Here is a 19140-nt window from a genome sequence, read left to right as displayed (position 1 = left end):
TGCCAAACTGCTGAGCCACCCAGGCATCCCTAATTCCTTCCTTTAATGCAACAGAATTTGTTTCTACATACTCTAATATTATCTTATAGTATGGCTGAGAACATATATCTACATTATTGCAAAAAAAAAAAATTCTTGGTTGACTGGAACAAATGGAATGATAGCTTCACCCTCATGGAGTCATACACATGTAGATCTTACCTAAGTCATGGACACACTATTAAGTTGCTGGAGCTCAAATTGCTGCCTGTCTCAGAATCACCATCAGGGCCTTAATCCAAAACATCAACTCTTTTAACCAGCCCAGCAGTAAAGCTCATGGCTCTGGTATCATAGATGCACACAGAGACACAGGGATGTGAACTTTTTGTGGATCAGAGACTATGTCTTTTCTGTTTATGTTTCACTGTGGTTAATTCTCTATCTTTTCTAAATTTGTATTTATTGGGTGACTGGGTGGCTCAGTTGGTTAAGCATCTACCTTCAGCTCAGGTCATGATCCCAGGGTCCTGGGATTGAGCCCTGCATCAGGCTCTCGGCACAGCAGGGAGCCTACTTCTCACTCCCCTCTCCCTCTGTGATCTCTCTCACTCCCTTTCAAATAAATAAATAAAATCTTTAAAAAATTTTGTATTTATTTAACAAATCAATAATTCTCAAAAATTTCCTGGGGTCCCTAGATGGTTCCTTGAACATCTCCCAGGAATTTCTAAGGTCAAACTATTTTCGTAATAATATTAATATGGGGGATGCCTGAATGGCTTAGTGATTGAGCTCTGCTTTCGGCTCAGGGTCTGATCCTGGGGTTCAGGGATCTGGTCCTACATCGGGCTCCCTGAGGGGGCCCTGCTTCTCCCTCTGCCTGTGTCTCTGCTTCTCTCTCTCTCTCTGTCTCTCATGAATAAATAAAATATTTTAAAATACATTTAAAATAGTATTAAGATGGTATTTTTGTTTGTTTGTGCTTTTATTAATTACCATTCACATTCTCTCATATGCATACAGTGAGGTTTCCCAAAGGCGATGTGACATGTTATAGACACCCAAATTGAATGTAGAAGCATATATGATATCCAGCTCCCTCTATTAAGCCAGATATTAATAAGATTTGCCAAAATTTCAAAATAGTGCTTCTCTTTCTTTTCAGCTTTACTGATGTACACCTGACAACTAAAATTGTAAATATTTAAGGTATACAATATGTTTTAATATATGAATTGTGAAATGATTATACCATAAAGCTAATTCACATAGCCTTTGGGATGCCAGGGTGGCTCAGTGGCTGAGCATCTGACTTTGGCTCAGGGCTTGATTCCAGATTCCTAGGATCAAGTCCCACGTCAGACTCCTTGCATGGAGCCTGCTTCTCCTCCCTCTGCCTATGTCTCTGCCTCTCTTTCTGTGTCTCTCATTAATAAATAAATAAAATCTTAAAAAAGCATAGCCATCGTGTTCTATAGTTATGTTTTTGTGTGTGATGATAATACTTCAGATCAACTGTCTTGGGGTGCTTGGGTGGCTCAGTCAGTTAAACATCTGATTCTTGGCTTCAGCTCAGCTCATGATCTCAGGGTGGTGAGATTGAGCCCCACATCTGGCTCCACACTTGGCATGGAGTATGCTCTCTCTCCCTCTCCTGCTCCTCCCCTTACTCATGCAACTCTCTCTGCCTCTAAATAAATAAAATCTTAAAAAAAAATTAATGTCTTGGCAAATGTTAAGATACAATACAGTATTATTAACTATAGTCACCATGTCACATATTAGACCTCCAGAGGGTACAAAGTTTCAGTTATGTGGGATGAATCAATTCTAGAGATAATACTATGCTTGCCACTAAATTATTTTATCTGTTATTTTTCAAAAATGTGCTATTTATGTTAATAGTCAATGAGATTATTATTGTTATTTTAATGAATTAATACATAAATAAAGTGATCAATCTCTAATATGGTATCAATAGATATGATACCCATAAATAAGTGATGTGGGGGGATAAGTGATGTGTGGGGTTCTTAATAATTGTTAAGAGTTTAAAGGAATCTTAAGGCCAAAATATTTTGCAGAATTACTGTAACAGATATTTCTTTTTATTAAGATACAAAAATAATGAGGTAACAAAAGAATATATGTTACCCTCCTATACCTTAATAACAAAAGTCATTTCTTGGTATTTTGAAGTTTCCCAGAAAGTAGATTTTTCCCTGGAAATTCACATATATACAGAATTTTTATAATGCACTAATTTTCAGACACCAAACATAACCATATACATTATTTCATTCCATTATGTCTTTTCATAACACATATGGAATGTGTACTTTCTTTGTGTCTGGTATTGTTCTATACAGGCATAGACCTTTTTCATTTCCTCATATGTAGATAGTATGGATTTGGCAGCAAGACCTTCTAGGCAAAGATATCAGACACCCTAATCTAATGGAATTAAAACTGAACTTATTATTTTTCTTCCATAAGCACTATCATCCAACTAGTTATTATTCCCTGACTCTTATCTCTATCAACTGACATATTCACCTAGATAAAAGCAATAGCTTAATGCTTGTTCCTCTTGGTTATAATTCTTACTGCTACTCTTTCTTAAATGCAAATCTGTTTATCATTCTGTTTATAACTTCAACAACTTTCTGTTGTTATTAGAAAAATTAATACTATTTTATAGAGCCTATGGGTTTGACCTTTCCTTATTTACCAGACACTGCACATTATATTTTCTTTCCTTTGTACTCCACTGAAGAAATGGATGAAGGATGAAGAATATTGCAAATTTACAGAACTGAGATAAGTTCCACATAGTGGTAGCAGAAACAATACGTATGGCAAGAGATTATACTGTGAGACATAAATTTCCCTGAGAAGGTTTATATAGGCCAAGCCAAAGAACAGAAACTGTACCTTTAGGGTAAAGGGAAACCAGTGAAGAATTTACCCGGGGGAGTTACATAATCACATTTGCATTTTAAGATATTCAGTTGGGCTATGATATAGAGAATGGATTAGGGAAGTGTCCATAAAGAAAAAGCAAAGTAGGAAGTGTTGCAGGAATCCAGATAAGAAATCATCAAGCACCACAGTAGAATCTGCAAGAAAAGTGAACAGTATCATGAGATGTTTAAAAGAAAGAAATTAAAAAAAAAAAAAAGAGGGATCCCTGGGTGGCGCAGCGGTTTGGCGCCTGCCTTTGGCCCAGGGCGCGATCCTGGAGACCCGGTATCGAATCCCACGTCAGGCTCCCGGGGCATGGAGCCTGCTTCTCCCTCTGCCTGTGTCTCTGCCTCTCTCTCTCTCTCTGTGACTATCATAAATAAATAAAAATTTATAAAAAAAAAAAAGAAAGAAAGAAAGAAATTTCATGACTTGGAAAGTTTCATGACTATTTTCATGACTTGGCAATTATTTTATGCGTGGCTTTAACAACAAGAAAGAAGGAATTAAGCTTAATTCCTGGTGTGAATTTTGAAGAATTAAGTGTGGAAGAGTTCTACTTAGTGAGATAGAGAATACTTTCTTTACTATCTTTTCTTCTTCTAAGGAACAGACTTAAAGGGAGGAATTAATCGCATTTTGAAGATATTGAGCTCCGGTTGCCTGTGTAACACAAAGAGTGTGTAGTGGTTAACTGAAGCTCAAGAATAATTCAGCCTGGGATGAATCCAAATTACATCACTTACTACCTATGTGCCCAGGAAAGATTTTTTAACCTTATGAGCTCCCACTTTCTCATCTGTCAAATAGAAATAGATAATAATACCTCCTAATGGGTTAATAGAGAAATAAATATAATAAGTTACCATATACTATATAAAGCATTTGGTACAATATGTAGTACTTAGTAAATGATAAATAATTGCAAAGTATTATTATTATTATCATTATTATCATTATTCTCATTAAAAAGTAGATTCAATTAGGCATTTGGATCTATGGCCCTTGAGCCTAGAAGAGAAGGCCATGGTGTAGAAATAAATTCATGATCCAGAATCATATATTAAACCTATAATAAGGGGTGCCTGGGTGGCTCAGCAGTTGAGCATCTGCCTTCAGCTCAGAGCGTGGTCCTAGAGTGCCAAGATGAAGTCCCACATTGAGTTCTACTTGAAAAGCCTATTTCTCCCTCTGCCTATGTCACTGCATCTGTCTCTATGTCTCTCATGAATATATAATAAAATCTTTAAAAAAAAACTATAATAAAGCCTGACTACTGTCTCACTTACCTCTCTCAAAAAAAAAAAAAAAAAAAAGATTTAGAACTAGAGTCATAAACTCAAATCTGCATGAAGGCCACCCAGTAAGGTAAATGAATAAAGAAAAATTGTGGAAGACAAATAGCAAGTGGTAGGATATGATTTCCAGCAAACCCTGTCTTCAGGGACATGACTACCCAGCTCCAGAATGCTAGGCTGATAGTATTAGATATGCTGATTTAAAAAAATAAATAAAAATCAGGTCATTTGCCCATTAAAATCAGATTATTTGGGAGTTTTCTTGATGCTGAGTTATATAAGTTCTATAAATACTTTAGATATTAATCCCTTATCAGACAAATCGTTTGTAAGTATCTTCTCCCATTCAGTAGGTTGCCTTTTTGCTTTGTTGATTATTTCCTTTGCTATGCAAAAGCTTTTTATTTTTATGTAGGCTCAATAGTTTATTTTTGCTTTTGTTTCTCTTACCTGAGAAGACATATCTAGAAAAATGTTTTTATAGTCGATGTCAAAGAAATTCCTGTCTATATTTTCTTCTAGGAGTTTAATGGTTTCAGGTCCACATTTATGACTTTAATCCATTTTGAGTTTATTTTTGTGTATTATGTAAGAAAGTGGTCCAATTTCACTTTTTTGCATGAAGCTGTCCAGTTTTCCCAGCACCATTTATTAAAGAGACTGTCTTTTACCCATTGTATATTCTTGCCTCCTTGGTCACAGATTAATTGACCGTAAATCACTATGTGGTACGCCTGAAGCTAAAGTAACACTGGGTGTCAACTATACTAAAAAAAAGTTAGAGGATTAGAAATAATCAAATAGTGTATTTTATATGAATAGTACAAAGCCAAGTGTTGTTTTTGAGGAATATTTGATGAAATATGAAAATAAATTCTACACAATATAACATAAAAAATATCCAGATTCTTAAGCAAAATTTGATGATTTTTAAAGGTGGAGGATTTTAAATAATTCACAATTATAGTGATGAAATAAGGCCTTATTCTACAAGCTTTGTCTTGTGGACCACAACTTTACCTATCTGGCCTATCAATATCCTAAACAGCTAATTTCTTTCATTTTTTCTTTTTTGTTTATATCCTAGAAGATGATGTAGCATAAGGTTGCAGAATAAAGGCAAGTGGCCCCAAAAAGACCTGAGCCCCATCTTCAGGCCTGCCTGCAATTTTAGTAATCACTCAATTTCTCTAAGCCATAAATCTTGAACAAGAGTAATATCTATGTTAGATATATACCAAAAAGATTAAATGAGATATTGTGCATAATATATATATATATATATATACAGTATAGAACAAATAATACATCATCAATTAAGAATATGCAATATATTTGCCTCTTAGATATATGACCTAATCCCTCCAGAGCACTAAATTAATCCATCCAAGATCTTATTCCCTCCTACCAGTCTGGCCACACATGAATGAAGGTGAAAGCTCAAAACCTTCCTTCCTTCATTGTTCATGGATTCAATTCTTCCAGGTATGAGACCCAGGAACAACCCTATACTGTCCTCATCTTTGGAAGGTCTAGAAGAGAGGCTTAGGTGTGACACATCCTCTAACCCATGAAAAGTAATTCTCCTTTCTTCCAATTTCTCCCTTCTTTTGTTAATTGGATTTTTTTTCAGAAACTTTGAGGGCTTATAAAAATATCTTTAATAAGTTGAAGTTAAGAGCCAAAACAAATTACTGTATGAAAACTTTCTGAACTCTACTTACAACCATTTCAGTTATCATTTGTTCTGTGGCCTTAAGAACGTCAGCTGCATTTTTTTGGGCTCTGGTTCTTTATTCGCAAATCATAATCTTGGAATCAATTAATTCCATGGCTCTTTCCCATTTGTAAGAGTCTATGAAAAAAAAAAAAAAGAGTCTATGTTCTCTGGTCATTGTCTGTTTATCCTAGCCTGAGTTTTTATCCTGCACACAGCAAAGAAGTCCAGCTATAGTCAGCCTCTTGACTTGAAATAAGGCAGAGAAAGACACAGCAGCCAGATCAGGGCTGGGTGAGGTGGGGTAACTTTAGGGCCATGGACTTTGTTCTTTACCCCAATTGTAGTAGGAGAGAATAGGAGTATTTTAGAAAATAGTATTTTTGTTTGTTTTATAAAATTTTTATTAAATTAGTTACAGACTATATCAAGGAAACTTCTTTCTTCCTCATTACTGGATAACAGCTATCTTCACTAAGCATATTTATTTATTTATTTATTTGGTATATTTTTTTATTGGAGTTTGATTTACCAACATATAGCATAACACCCAGTGCTCATCCCATCCAGTGCCCCTCAGTGCCCATTACCCAGTCACCCCAACCCCCGGCCCACCTCCCTTTCCACTACACCTTGTTCATTTCCCAGTTAGGTGTCTCTCATGTTCTGTCATCCTCACTGATATTTCCCACTCATTTTCTCTCCTTGCCCCTTTATTCCCTTTCATTATTTTTTATATTCCCCAAATAAATGAGACCATATAATGTTTGTCCTTCTCCAGTTGACTTATTTCACTCAGCATAATATCCTCCGGTTCCATCCACATCGAAGCAAATGGTGGGTATTTGTCATTTCTAATGGCTGAGTAATATTCCATTGTATACATAAACCACATCTTCTTTATCCATTCATCATTCGATGGACACCGAGGCTCCTTCCACAGTTTGGCTATTGTGGACATTGCTGCTAGAAACATCGGGGTGCAGGTGTCCCGGCGTTTCATTGCATCTGTATCTTTGGGGTAAATCCCCAGCAGTGCAATTGCTGGGTCATAGGGCAGATTTATTTTTAACTCTTTGAGGAACCTCCACACAGTTTTCCAGAGTGGCTGCACCAGTTCACATTCCCACCAACAGTGCAAGAGGGTTCCCCTTTCTCCACATCCTCTCCAACATTTGTGGTTTCCTATCTTGTTAATTTTCCCCATTCTCACTGCTGTGAGGTGGTATCTCATTGTGGTTTTGATTTGTTTTTCCCTAATATCTAGTGATGCAGAGCATTTTCCTATGTGCTTGTTGGCCATGTCTATGTCTTTCTCTGTGAGATTTCTGTTCATGTCTTTGCCCATTTCATGATTGGATTGTTTGTTTCTTTGGTGTTGAGTTTAATAAGTTCTTTATAGATCTTGGATACTAGCCTTTTATCTGATACATCATTTGCAAATATCTTCTCCTGAGAATAGGAGTATTTTAAGTGAGTGGATAATGTAAGTCACTCTTGCTGCAAAGTGGAGAGCAAATTGGAGGGTGAGATGGAAGGACGGGGCTAAATTAGGAACTGATAAAAAAAATATTGCATGGGATGATGGTGATTTGGATGAAGATTATAGTAGAAGAAATAGATAAGGAAAAATTGATAGATAATTGGTACAAAAACTTCTATAGGACTTCATGTCAGTTTGGATATGGAAAATAAAGTGAGATAGTGGACACTACTGTAAGAATAGATTTGAGTTGAGAGAAATAACAGGAGAGGCAGTTCTTGGCCTTTCACAAAGCAGACGGCAAAGTTCTGGTAGATATTATACCCTTTCTTTTGGGCTTGGCATGGCATGTAGCCACAGGACAGGAGCTGTCTGAAAAATTGATCACATGCTTTAATCTGTGGTGACTGACAGTATAATTTCAAGTCGCTCGCCACAGAGATGTCAGGAATCTTTTTTAAGGTTCATTTATTTATTTGAGAAAGAGAGAGAGAGAGAGAGAGCATTTGGGGAAGGCCAGAGGAAGAGGGAGAAAGAAACTTTACCTGAGTCCTCATTGAGCTCAGAGCCCTGAGATCATGACTTGAGCTGAAACAAAGACTCAGACACTTGACCAATTGCACCACCAAGGGGTTCCTGAAATGCTCATGGTTTTAGGCTTAGGAAATGAGCATCAATTTTAATGATGGTCTCTCATGAATTCACAAACTTCTCAAAAAACATTGAGTGCTTCTTTGTCCAGATATATGTTAAGCAATAGGGATGCAAAAACAAGTAAGACATACAGACATTTGTAGACCACAGGATTTATAATTTGGCAAAAACAAAGAACCTTTAAACAATTAAGAGTTAATAATTCTTGAAATTATGTTGTAGAAGTCAGTACACTGTGAGAGGAAATAAATTTCAGATATGAATTTATTATATTTGGAGCAGAAGGGTGTCAGCCAAGTATTAATGGAGGAAGTGTACTCCTACTGAATTGCTAAGTGGGAGAAATCTCAAAGAGTTGAAGAAATGCATTTTTCTTAGCAGAATCATCTCCCAAAAGATTTCAATGCCTTAATATGGAAATTTATGAATATATTACCATACCTGGCAAAAAACACTATGTAGATGTAATTAAGGTTAGACTTCCTGAGACAGGGAGAATATTCTGGATTATCCAGGTAGGCCCAATCTAATCACATGAACCCTCAAAAGCAGAGAACCTTTCCTAGTTATGGTCAGGGGGAGATGTGACAATGGAAGAAAGTCACAAGGAGGTGTAATATTGCTGACTTTGAGTATGGAGGAAGGGGGCCTTGAATCAAAAAAAGGAGAAAAAAAAAAGGCAAGTGGCCTCAAAAGCTTGAAAAACTCAGAAAGAAATGCAGGCTTGCCAACACCTTGACTTTAGCCCAGTAAAACTCGTGTCAGACGTCTAACCTATAGAACTGTAAGATAATATATATGTATTGTCTCAAATCATTAGGTTTATGATAATTTGTTATGCAGCAATGAAAAACTGATACAGCATTCCTGGCATACAACACACCATAAGCAAAGGATTAGGTGTAAGTAACAGTGTCACATATTTGTATTACATTATAATATAAAGTGCAAGGCCGAGTATTAACAGATAAAAGTAGTAGACAAAAGTAGGTATTGAAAAATGGAAAGCCTTTGCACAAATATGGAGCCTTACCATTATCTTGTAACTTACTGGACAGCTATTGAAGTATTTTAATATGGTGACATTCATATTATGAAAAGATGTTTCAAACAGTTCATCTCAATGTATAGGATGATAAAATAATCTAAGCTGCAGGGGGAATCAATGAGTGGATAAAAGTTATGAGATATCTTAATGAAGGAAGATCTTCAGTTTGATGAGTGAACCATGTTTAAAATATACATTTACTTCCATGTCTACAACCAAGTATTATTGTCTTACAAGTGAGGGCAATGCTACCCTTTCTAGTCATGGCCGATAAACAGTATGCCAGCCTCCTCTTTCAACATGTCTGTCTTTGAATATTCAGTCACCTATGTATGTAGATTCATTGTTTAGTGGAATTTGTGTTTCTTATAAATTGTTTTATAACAACAACAAAAACAACAAAAAGCAACCTAAACGATTTTATTCTGTCCCTGCCCATTCCCAAAATCACTTCATAGTGGGATTGTTGCTGTAGCCTCCTATTGATCCCCTCTTCATCTCTCTCAATATCAATCCATCTTGCTCATGCCTTTAGACATACCATTTGTAACATTTGATTTATCACATTAGCTGTTTGCTATAGAGATTAAATTGTCTCCCCAGTACCTCCTGAATTTAGATTTCTCAAGACTTTTCTAAGTACTCCAAAATCTGGTTCACACTATTCAAAATTATCCCTCACTATTTGCCAAATTATACTCTTCATTCCAGCCAGACTAATAACCTTCATGGCTGCTATGTGCTTTCTAGTTCATTTCTCTTTGATAATATAGAGAGCATACATTGTAAATATATAAATTTAATAAATGTTGCTTAAATAATAATCTCAATCTGTCCAATTTTATCTGTTTTTTAAGGGGTGACTCAAAACCAAATCTCTATTATATCCATGTTTTGTTTCAACAACTCAAAATATGAATTAAGCCTCTGAATCATATCATCTATCACTTGAATCTTTCACCTTCCTGTTGAATAATGCCTGCCTATTGTAAATTCTGTATTATACAGTTTTTCATTCTCTCACACTCCTTCATTAGATAGTGATTACTGTGGCACTGAAATAGGTGCCAATCAATACTTAATGGTTGATAATTTATTACTTCCATATTCAAATTTTTTATCTCTTACATGGATTAAACAACTTTCCCAAGACCTTTTCCCGGATTTGTCGAGTTTTTACACAATACACAATGGGGTTCATTAGAGGCGGGAACAACAAGAATATATCTGCAACAAGGATTACAACTAGAGGGCTTTTGTGCTTGGCAAAGCGGTGCATGGCAGCAAGGGTGATGATGGGTACATAGAAAATGAGCACAGCACAGATGTGGGAGACACAGGTATTGAGAGCCCTGAGCCTCTCTGCCAGAGATGCAATGCTGAGTACAGTCTTCAAGATGAGCATATATGACAGAAAAAATAATGCCAAGTCCAGCATAGTACAGAGAGCAACAAAGAAGCCATAGATAACATTGATTTTGTTGTCAGAGCAGGCTAGCTTCATGGTATCCTGATGCAGACAGTATGAGTGAGAAAGGAGATTCTTCTGACAATATTTTAATCTCCTTAGAGTGAAGGGGAATGGAAGCACTAAGAGAATGCTCCTGATGGCTAAGATCAGGCACATTTTAGCAACTCTGTCACTAGTGAGGAGAGAACTGTATCTCAGGGGATTATGAATGGCAAGAAAGCGATCCAAAGACATAGCTAGAAGCATGGAGGATTCCATGACAGTGAATCCATGGATGAAGAATTCTTGAGCAAAGCAAGCATTGGGTGAAATTCCCATGGAATTGAACAAGAAGATTCTCAGCATAGTAGGAAGGGAGGAGAAGGATAGGCCCAGGTCAGAGATGGCCAACAGGGCAAGGAAATAGTACATGGGCTCATGAAGTGAGGGTTCTGTCCTAATGATAAAAAGAATGGTGCTGTTGCCCATGATGGCAACCAGGTACATGAGGCAAATGGGAATGGAGATCCAGATGTGAGCATGTTCCAGACCTGGGATTCCAATCAGAAGAAAAAGCTGGACCTCAGAACTATTGGAAGCAGACATAATGAGTGGGAATAGGAGCTTTTTAGCCAGATCTGAAATCACATAAATAAAAAGTAGTCACACTTTTTTATAAAATTCCGTGTTGTGGGGATAAGCAGCTCTTTCATATCCTATGCTCAGAGGTGTATCTGGCATAATAGTAATAAAATGCAATTTTCAACATTTATCAAAAGTCCTTAAATATGTTTATGTTCTCCCACATAGGATTTTCACTTATAACAATTTGTCATATGGGCTTGATTTTTTTTTATAATAAATTTATTTTTATTGGTGTTCAATTTGCCAACATACAGAATAACACCCAGTGCTCATCCCATCAAGTGCCCCCCTCAGTGCCCGTCACCCATTCACCCCCACCCCCCGCCCTCCTCCCCTTCCACCACCCCTAGTTCGTTTCCCAGAGTTAGGAGTCTTTATGTTCTGTCTCCCTTTCTGATATTTCCTACCCATTTCTTCTCCCTTCCCTTCTATTCCCTTTCACTATTATTTATATTCCCCAAATGAATGAGAACATATAATGTTTGTCCTTCTCTGATTGACTCATTTCACTCAGCATAATACCCTCCAGTTCCATCCACGTTGAAGCAAATGGTGGGTATTTGTTATTTCTAATGGCTGAGTAATATTCCATTGTATACATAAACCACATCTTCTTTACCCATTCATCTTTCGATGGACACTGAGGCTCCTTCCACAGTTTGGCTATTGTGGACATTGCTGCTATAAACATCGGGGTGCAGGTGTCCCTGGCTTGATTTTCTAACACTTTTAGCCAAATATTAAATTATCATATCAAAACAGCTGCTTTGCTTGAGTTAATGATAGGCATTCAGAATCTTTATCACTGTTGTTTCACATGATCTTTAGTAGTCCTCCCCATTGGCTTTATAACGAGATCCTGACTTCATGTAAGAAAGTTTAAAAATAATAGTCTAAGAAAATAATCAAAGATACCTGAAAATATCTACACTATGGTAAATATTAAATGCTAGAAAGTAAATTTATAGACTAATATGAAATAAAATTTTATATTTCCTAGCTCAAGCATTCATGTACCACTTTTCAGGTTATCATGTTATTATTCCAAGGGATGGTGTTGAAGCCATATAGCAGCATCAGGTGCATGTTCATCATATCTCTCTTGATTAAGTTATCCTATATTGTATCTTCATGACTGAATTAGTCAAAGAAATTCTAAATGAAAAAATCCAATCACTCAGTTTCTCTTTGTAAGTAAAAAATTTAAATCCACCTACACATTAAACTAAACTCTCATTTTATTGTTAGGGTCTCCCTTAAAGTGTTCACAAATTATATTTTCCAAGGAAAAATATATGATCTTTAAACTTATTATGAATTTGTTGAGCTTTAGGATATCACAATCTTGAATAATCAGCATAAACTACTGGAGAAATACAGGTATCTTAGATAACCATCATAAATATCATTTATGTGAGTAAGCCTGATGAACACACACATAAGTAAATGAAAATTATTAAACTAATAATTTCAATTGCAAAAGAATGGCAAGTTCAAAATGAAAGGAGAGCCATAATTTTTTATAAGTTCAAATGGCAATAGAAGAAAAATCAGTCTTCAATGGAACATATAGGGGATGCTGGAAATTATTGGATTCCTCTAAATTGAAGTTTGATTGTGAATTTACATTGTATTTTGTAATTCTCTAGATGGTAACACTGAAAAACATAATACATAAGAAGCAGCCCTCTACCAATATATTTGATATTCTCTGATGCGGTTGATGCAGATTTGTTTTGCCAGCTTGTAAATTGAGCTGCAAATGCTAGACTGGGAGCTCCTAAACATGTCTTATTTTCTCCCACCATGGCAGCAAGCTTAATGCCAAGCCCAAAGAATGTATATTTTGAGGATGGGAGTAGATTTTCAAATACCATGAAAATTATTCTATATCTAATCTGTCAGACTGCCTAGTTAGCAAATTTTGTTCTGATCCCTCTTTCTCAGGAGTCATAAAAAAAAAACTTATTTTTTCCAAAAACATTGAATTTTATTCCCTTTCCTTTTCCTCTTTGTCTGAGAGGTATTGAGTTTGGTCTTTTCAGAGAATACTTCTGTTGTGCATCCTTTATCATGACAGTTTTTACACTATTTTATAATGTACTGTTTTCATGTACTCAACCCCGCCACTACCATATACACTGACTATTAAATACTAAAAGGCACAGAAGAGATTTTCTTTCTTTTCATTTATCTAAACATAGTTTCTAGAAAATAGAGGCTCTCAACAAAAGTGCAAAGACTAATGTGAGTGGAAAAAAAGTAAGACATGTAGAATCATTTCTTAATGCCTTCTTCTTTTCTTCTCTAATAGTAACTAAGGGATATTTATTCCCACTCTGTCACCTACATTCTTAATGGTAAACTTATTCTTACTCAGAGTATGCTTTTGAACATGGAGTCTGAACTTCAGGAGAACTGGGTCATAAGAGTAGATGACATAACCCAAAAAAATGTATAAAATACAAAATTTCAATCTCATAATCCTGAGGAGAAACAAGATTGTTGGGAACATCTTGTCCAAGAATATACAGAGATCTGGGAGAAAAACTAGCAGAATAGGACATAGTGGGTATTAAAGGAAGAGGGTTTTTCAAGTATGATAATCATTATATCAAAAATTGCTTAGACCTTAGAATTTCTATTTTTAAGTTAAGAAATAAGCCCTCAGATCTGACGCAATAATATCGAGGTATAAATCTCATCTTGGCAACTTACCATCTGTGTGAATGTGGGTAAGTTCTTTAGGCCTTCAAGCAGCTGTACATACTCCTTTGTTAAATGTTATAAACACAATATCTATCTAAAATAGTTATTATATAACTATTACAACTATGTATACAAAATAGTCTGATACAGTCTTTAACATATGGGGACAATCAATAAATACTAATAATAGTAATAATTATTTCACCAAAATTCCCTACCAATCATTTCATACATCAAGTCCAGACTAACTGAAGCGGCTTTTTTCTATTTTAATTGACAATACGGTTTGCTTTTATTTCTGATGTTATCAAGTAAATGGGACCTTAATACTAGAGTTAATAAAATCTTTTCTAAATTTCAAACCATGCACTCTAATCCACACTTCATTTGAACACACACACACACACACACACACACACCACTTCCTTTTCCTCCCATAGTAATTTCTTCAAATACAAACTGTTTAACAACACCCTAGCTTTAGGTTTACAAATGGATTTTTAATTAACTGCACTTACCAAAACTAGATGCTCAATACATACCTGAAAAATATAGGCAAGAATTCTCAACTTTGACTTCCACTTTATCTAGACGTGCCTACTTCTACTTCCCTCTGTGATATGGACCTTTGGGAGGAATAGAAAGACAGCCTGCACTCTGGGATCTCCAGTAAACTTACCTAGAAAGGGGTGGGGGTAGTACATTAACTCTTTGGTACCCAAGAACTCCAATAAGAGCTAGAGAGAAATTGTGAGGCAAAACAACCAGAGAAGTACTCAAGTGAGAGGTAAATAATGGAGATAATAACACACATGTATCAAATATTTATGAAAACAATTTACAAGCTATAAAATGACTTGTCAGTTATTCAATTTATTTCTTTGATCCATTTTTGGCAAATGTCATTAGATAAGCATTGAAATAGGCATTTTCTGCCATGTCTGTTAGACTTCCAACCAGGTATCCACAAATTTCATGCCTTCAAATTTTATCTTGTATTCAGTAGAAACTATTTGAAAGCAATCTCTTGTACTTTATTCATATATTTCTAATTTTTATGAAAGTCCTATAGTGGTTTAATTCCTAAATTAAATAATAGTTACTCAAGGCTATGAAGCAATAAGAAAATTAGACGACTTAAATATAAAAAAGATATAGATAATTAGCATACATGTATCTGGGAACAAAGATGTAGAAAGTCAAGAGTAGCCTCACATAACTTTTAGGAATTTACTTGGGAATTTTGTTTCATTCCTGTAGTTTAGGGTTTGTTGGGCTAGAAGTCTTCATTCCCAGAGTAGGGGATATAGCAAGGGTCCAATTAAAATTTAAGTCATAGACCTGCCCTACGACCCAGCAGTTGCACTGTTGGGGATTTACCCCAAAGATACAGATGCAATGAAATGCCGGGACACCTGCACCCCGATGTTTATAGCAGCAATGTCTACAATAGCCAAACTGTGGAAGGAGCTTCGGTGTCCATCGAAAGATGAATGGATAAAGAAGATGTGGTTTATGTATACAATGGAATATTACTCAGCCATTAGAAATGACAAATACCCACCATTTGCTTCAACGTGGATGGAACTGGAGGGTATTATGCTGAGTGAAATGAGTCAATCGGAGAAGAACAAACATTATATATTCTCATTCATTTGGGGAATATAAATAATAGTGAAAGGGAATAGAAGGGAAGGGAGAAGAAATGGGTAGGAAATATCAGAAAGGGAGACAGAACATAAAGACTCCTAACTCTGGAAAATGAACTAGATGAACTAGGGATGGTGGAAGGGGAGGAGGGCGGGGGGTGGGGGTGAATGGGTGACGGGCACTGAGGGGGGCACTTGATGGGATGAGCACTGGGTGTTATTCTGTATGTTGGTAAATTGAAATGGGCAGAAGACATGAATAGACATTTTTCCAAAGAAGACATACAGCTGGCCAACAGACACAGGAAAATATACTCACCATCACTCATCATTAGGGAAATACAAATCAAAACTACAAAAACATATCTCCTCACACCAGTCAAAATAGCTAAAATTAACAATACAGGAAATAACAAATGTTGGCGAGGATGCAAAGAAAGGGGAAACTTCTTGTACTGTTGATAAGAATGCAAACTAGTATAGCCACTCTAAAAAACAGTATGGAAGTTCCTCAGAAAGTTAAAAATAGAACTTCCCTAAAATCCATAAATTGTACTACTAAATATTTACCCAAAAGATACAAAAATACTAATTCAAAGGGATAGATGCATCCTGATGTTTAGTAGCATTATCAATAGCCAAATTATGGAAAAAGCCCAGCTGTTCATCGACTGATGAATGGATAAAGAAGAGGTTGTATATGTATATATATATACATAATATATGTGTATATATATTCATATTATATTATATATGTTATATATATTATTCATATTCCATATATATACATATATATACATATATACATATATATACATACTATACTATATATATATATACTGTATATATATAGTGGAATATTGGAATATTAGTCTTAGAAAAGAATGAAATCTTGCCATCTGCAATGATAGGAGTGGAGCTAGAAAGTATTATGCTATGCCAAATAGGTCAGTCGAGAAAGACACATACTGTATGATTTCATTCTATGTGAAATTTAAGAAACAAATGACCATGTAGAAAAAAAGAAGAGCAACCGAAAAATAGACTCAACTATAGAGAACAAACTGATGGTTACTGAGAGGTAGGTGGGAGGATGGATGAACTAGGTGATGGAGATTAAAGAGTGCTCTTGTTAAAACAAGCACCAGGTATATGTAAGTGATGAATCACTAAATTGTATACCTGAAACTAATATTACACTGTATGTTAATTAATTGGAATTTAAATTTTTAAAAAAGAAATCTATTTTCTCCTTATTTTTTAATAATATATTTGGAGATTTATTTGTCCCTAATTAGAATATGGAAAAAATTTAAATACATTAATTTAGGTAAAAATGAAATGTCCTGGACAGAATAAAACTCATTATTTTATATATGGCAGTAAAAAGTAGTAGGTGTAAGAAAGTCTTACTAAACTGAACCCCAGACACATCAAGTCAAATCTTGAAGAAAGAGATATATTAAAACAGAAATTGAAGAAAAGATAATACGAAGAGAGAAACAATTGTAAAGAATGCTAAGATGGAAGACAACAGAATTACATTTTTGAAAGTACTGAAAGGAAAATTTGTCAACCTAGAACTCAATATTTGTCAATTTATCTTTCAAAAGAAAGCAAGATTATATATATTTATATTTATAGATAAACAAAACCTTAGAAAATTCATAGCCATGAGAACTGCATGCAATAAATGCTAAAGGAAGTTTTCTAAGCTAAAGTAAAATAATACCATGTAGAAACTCAGATAAAAAGGAAAGAATGAAGAATGCTCAGAAGAATGAATATGTGAGTAGACATAAAATATTTTTTATCTTTTCTTAATTTCTGGAAATAATAATTAACTTTTTGAAGTAAAAGAATTACAATGTGCTAAGAGATTTGTAACATAGGTAGAAATATGTACTTGGCAATAACCACACACAATTTTAGAATGAGGTAAATGAAGTAACTGCTAAGTTTCCTAAATAAATAAAATATTAAAAAAAAAAAAAAAAAAAAAAAAAGGAGGGCGCCTGGGTGGCTCAATGGTTAAATGTCTGCTTTTGGTTCTGGTCATAATCTCAGGGTTCTGGAATCAAGCCCCATGTCGTCAATCAAGCCAGCTGGCATCAGGCTCCCTGACTGGTGGGGAGTCTACTTCTTCCTTTTTCTCTCCGTCTACTCATGCTTACTCTCCCTCAAATAAATATATAAACTCTTTTTAAAAAAAAAAAGTTTCTTGGATTACCTATGGAGAAGTATAATATTAATTTGAGGTGGACTCGGAAAGTAAGGTTGCATACCATAATCCAAGGAGTGACTACAACAACAACAACAACAACAACATAAAAAACAAAACCCAAAAACTGTAGACAAAAACCCAACTGAGAAAATAGAATACTGAAATATACTTGAACTGATTTGAAGATTTTTTTAAAAGTGAGTAAAGCTATATAACAAAGAAGAAAAAACAGATGGGACAATGAAGGAACAAATAAAATAATGATAGACATAAAACTAAACGTAGTAATAATTACATTAAATATAATGGGCTAAAAACCCCAATTACAAAATAGCATTAGTCACACTGGATTAAAAAACATGCCAGTTATAAAAGTTGGGTATGAAATACAAAGACACAGATTAAGAGTAAAAAGATAGAGAAGATATGTTATGCAAACCACTATATATAGGGGCAGCTCAGGTGGCTCAGCGGTTTAGTGCCGCCTTCGGCCTAGGGCATGATCCTGGAGTCCAGGGATCGAGTCCCACGTGGGGCTCCCTGCATGGAGCCTACTTCTCCCTCTGCCTGTGTCTCTGCCTCTCTCTCTCTCTCTCTCTCTCTCTCTAATGGATAATTAAAATATTTTAAAAAACAACAACCACCATATACAGTGAATGTGGAATATTATCAGAGCACATGGAATTTAAAGCAAGACATAGCACCATGAAAAAAGGAGACATTCTGTAATAATAAAAGGGTCAATTCATCAAGAAGTCATAACAACTTTAATGTTTATACATCTAATAGGAAAGCTTCAAAATCACAAAGAAAATAACAACTAAAAAGAAAAAGAAAAATTCATAATCAGATTTGGAAATTTTAGCACATCCTTGATTGTTACTTGGTTGCACATGTAGGTAAAAATCAGAAATCTGTGTCTTTCTATATGTAAATTATATCCCAATAAAAAGGACAGAAAAAATACCTTCACTGATGATAAGAAGGAAAAAAAAAAGAAGAAACAAAGAAATGGTGAACCAAAAATAACATATCAATTAATTTGGAATTAAATGATTTCTGGGAGCCTCGACTGCTTTCCCTAATCTCTGGGGTAGGCTTTTGATATGTCAAAGCCACCAAACTCTGTGGGACATCCCAGTCCAACCTTTTCATGACCTGTGGCAACCAATAGGTTAAAACCATGGTCCTTATCAAGCCCTCTCCCAGGAATTTCTAAGAAATTTCTCAGGGAAATTATCTGTTTACAGAGGGTAGCAGAGCTACTCATGTCCCATGAGTGCAAAACTCAAAAGACAGCTCAAAGAGTCTGTGATC

At 35.3% G+C, this 19140-nt stretch overlaps 1 protein-coding gene across 1 annotated transcript; it reads right to left on the bottom strand.

The window, feature by feature from the left end:
- Window positions 1-10263: 10263 nt before the first annotated feature.
- On the bottom strand, window positions 10264-11212 carry LOC112667849 (olfactory receptor 51A7). The gene has a single exon (XM_049099109.1). It carries the CDS (start codon window positions 11200-11202, stop codon window positions 10264-10266), a length of 939 nt encoding a protein of 312 aa, XP_048955066.1. The 5' UTR covers window positions 11203-11212.
- Window positions 11213-19140: the final 7928 nt, after the last annotated feature.

The sequence above is a fragment of the Canis lupus genome, chromosome 21 (assembly GCF_003254725.2).
Source record: "Canis lupus dingo isolate Sandy chromosome 21, ASM325472v2, whole genome shotgun sequence".
Lineage (NCBI taxonomy): Eukaryota > Metazoa > Chordata > Mammalia > Carnivora > Canidae > Canis > Canis lupus.
The sequence above is the reverse complement of the archived record's forward strand: the minus strand, read 5'-3'. Positions and strand labels throughout refer to the sequence as shown.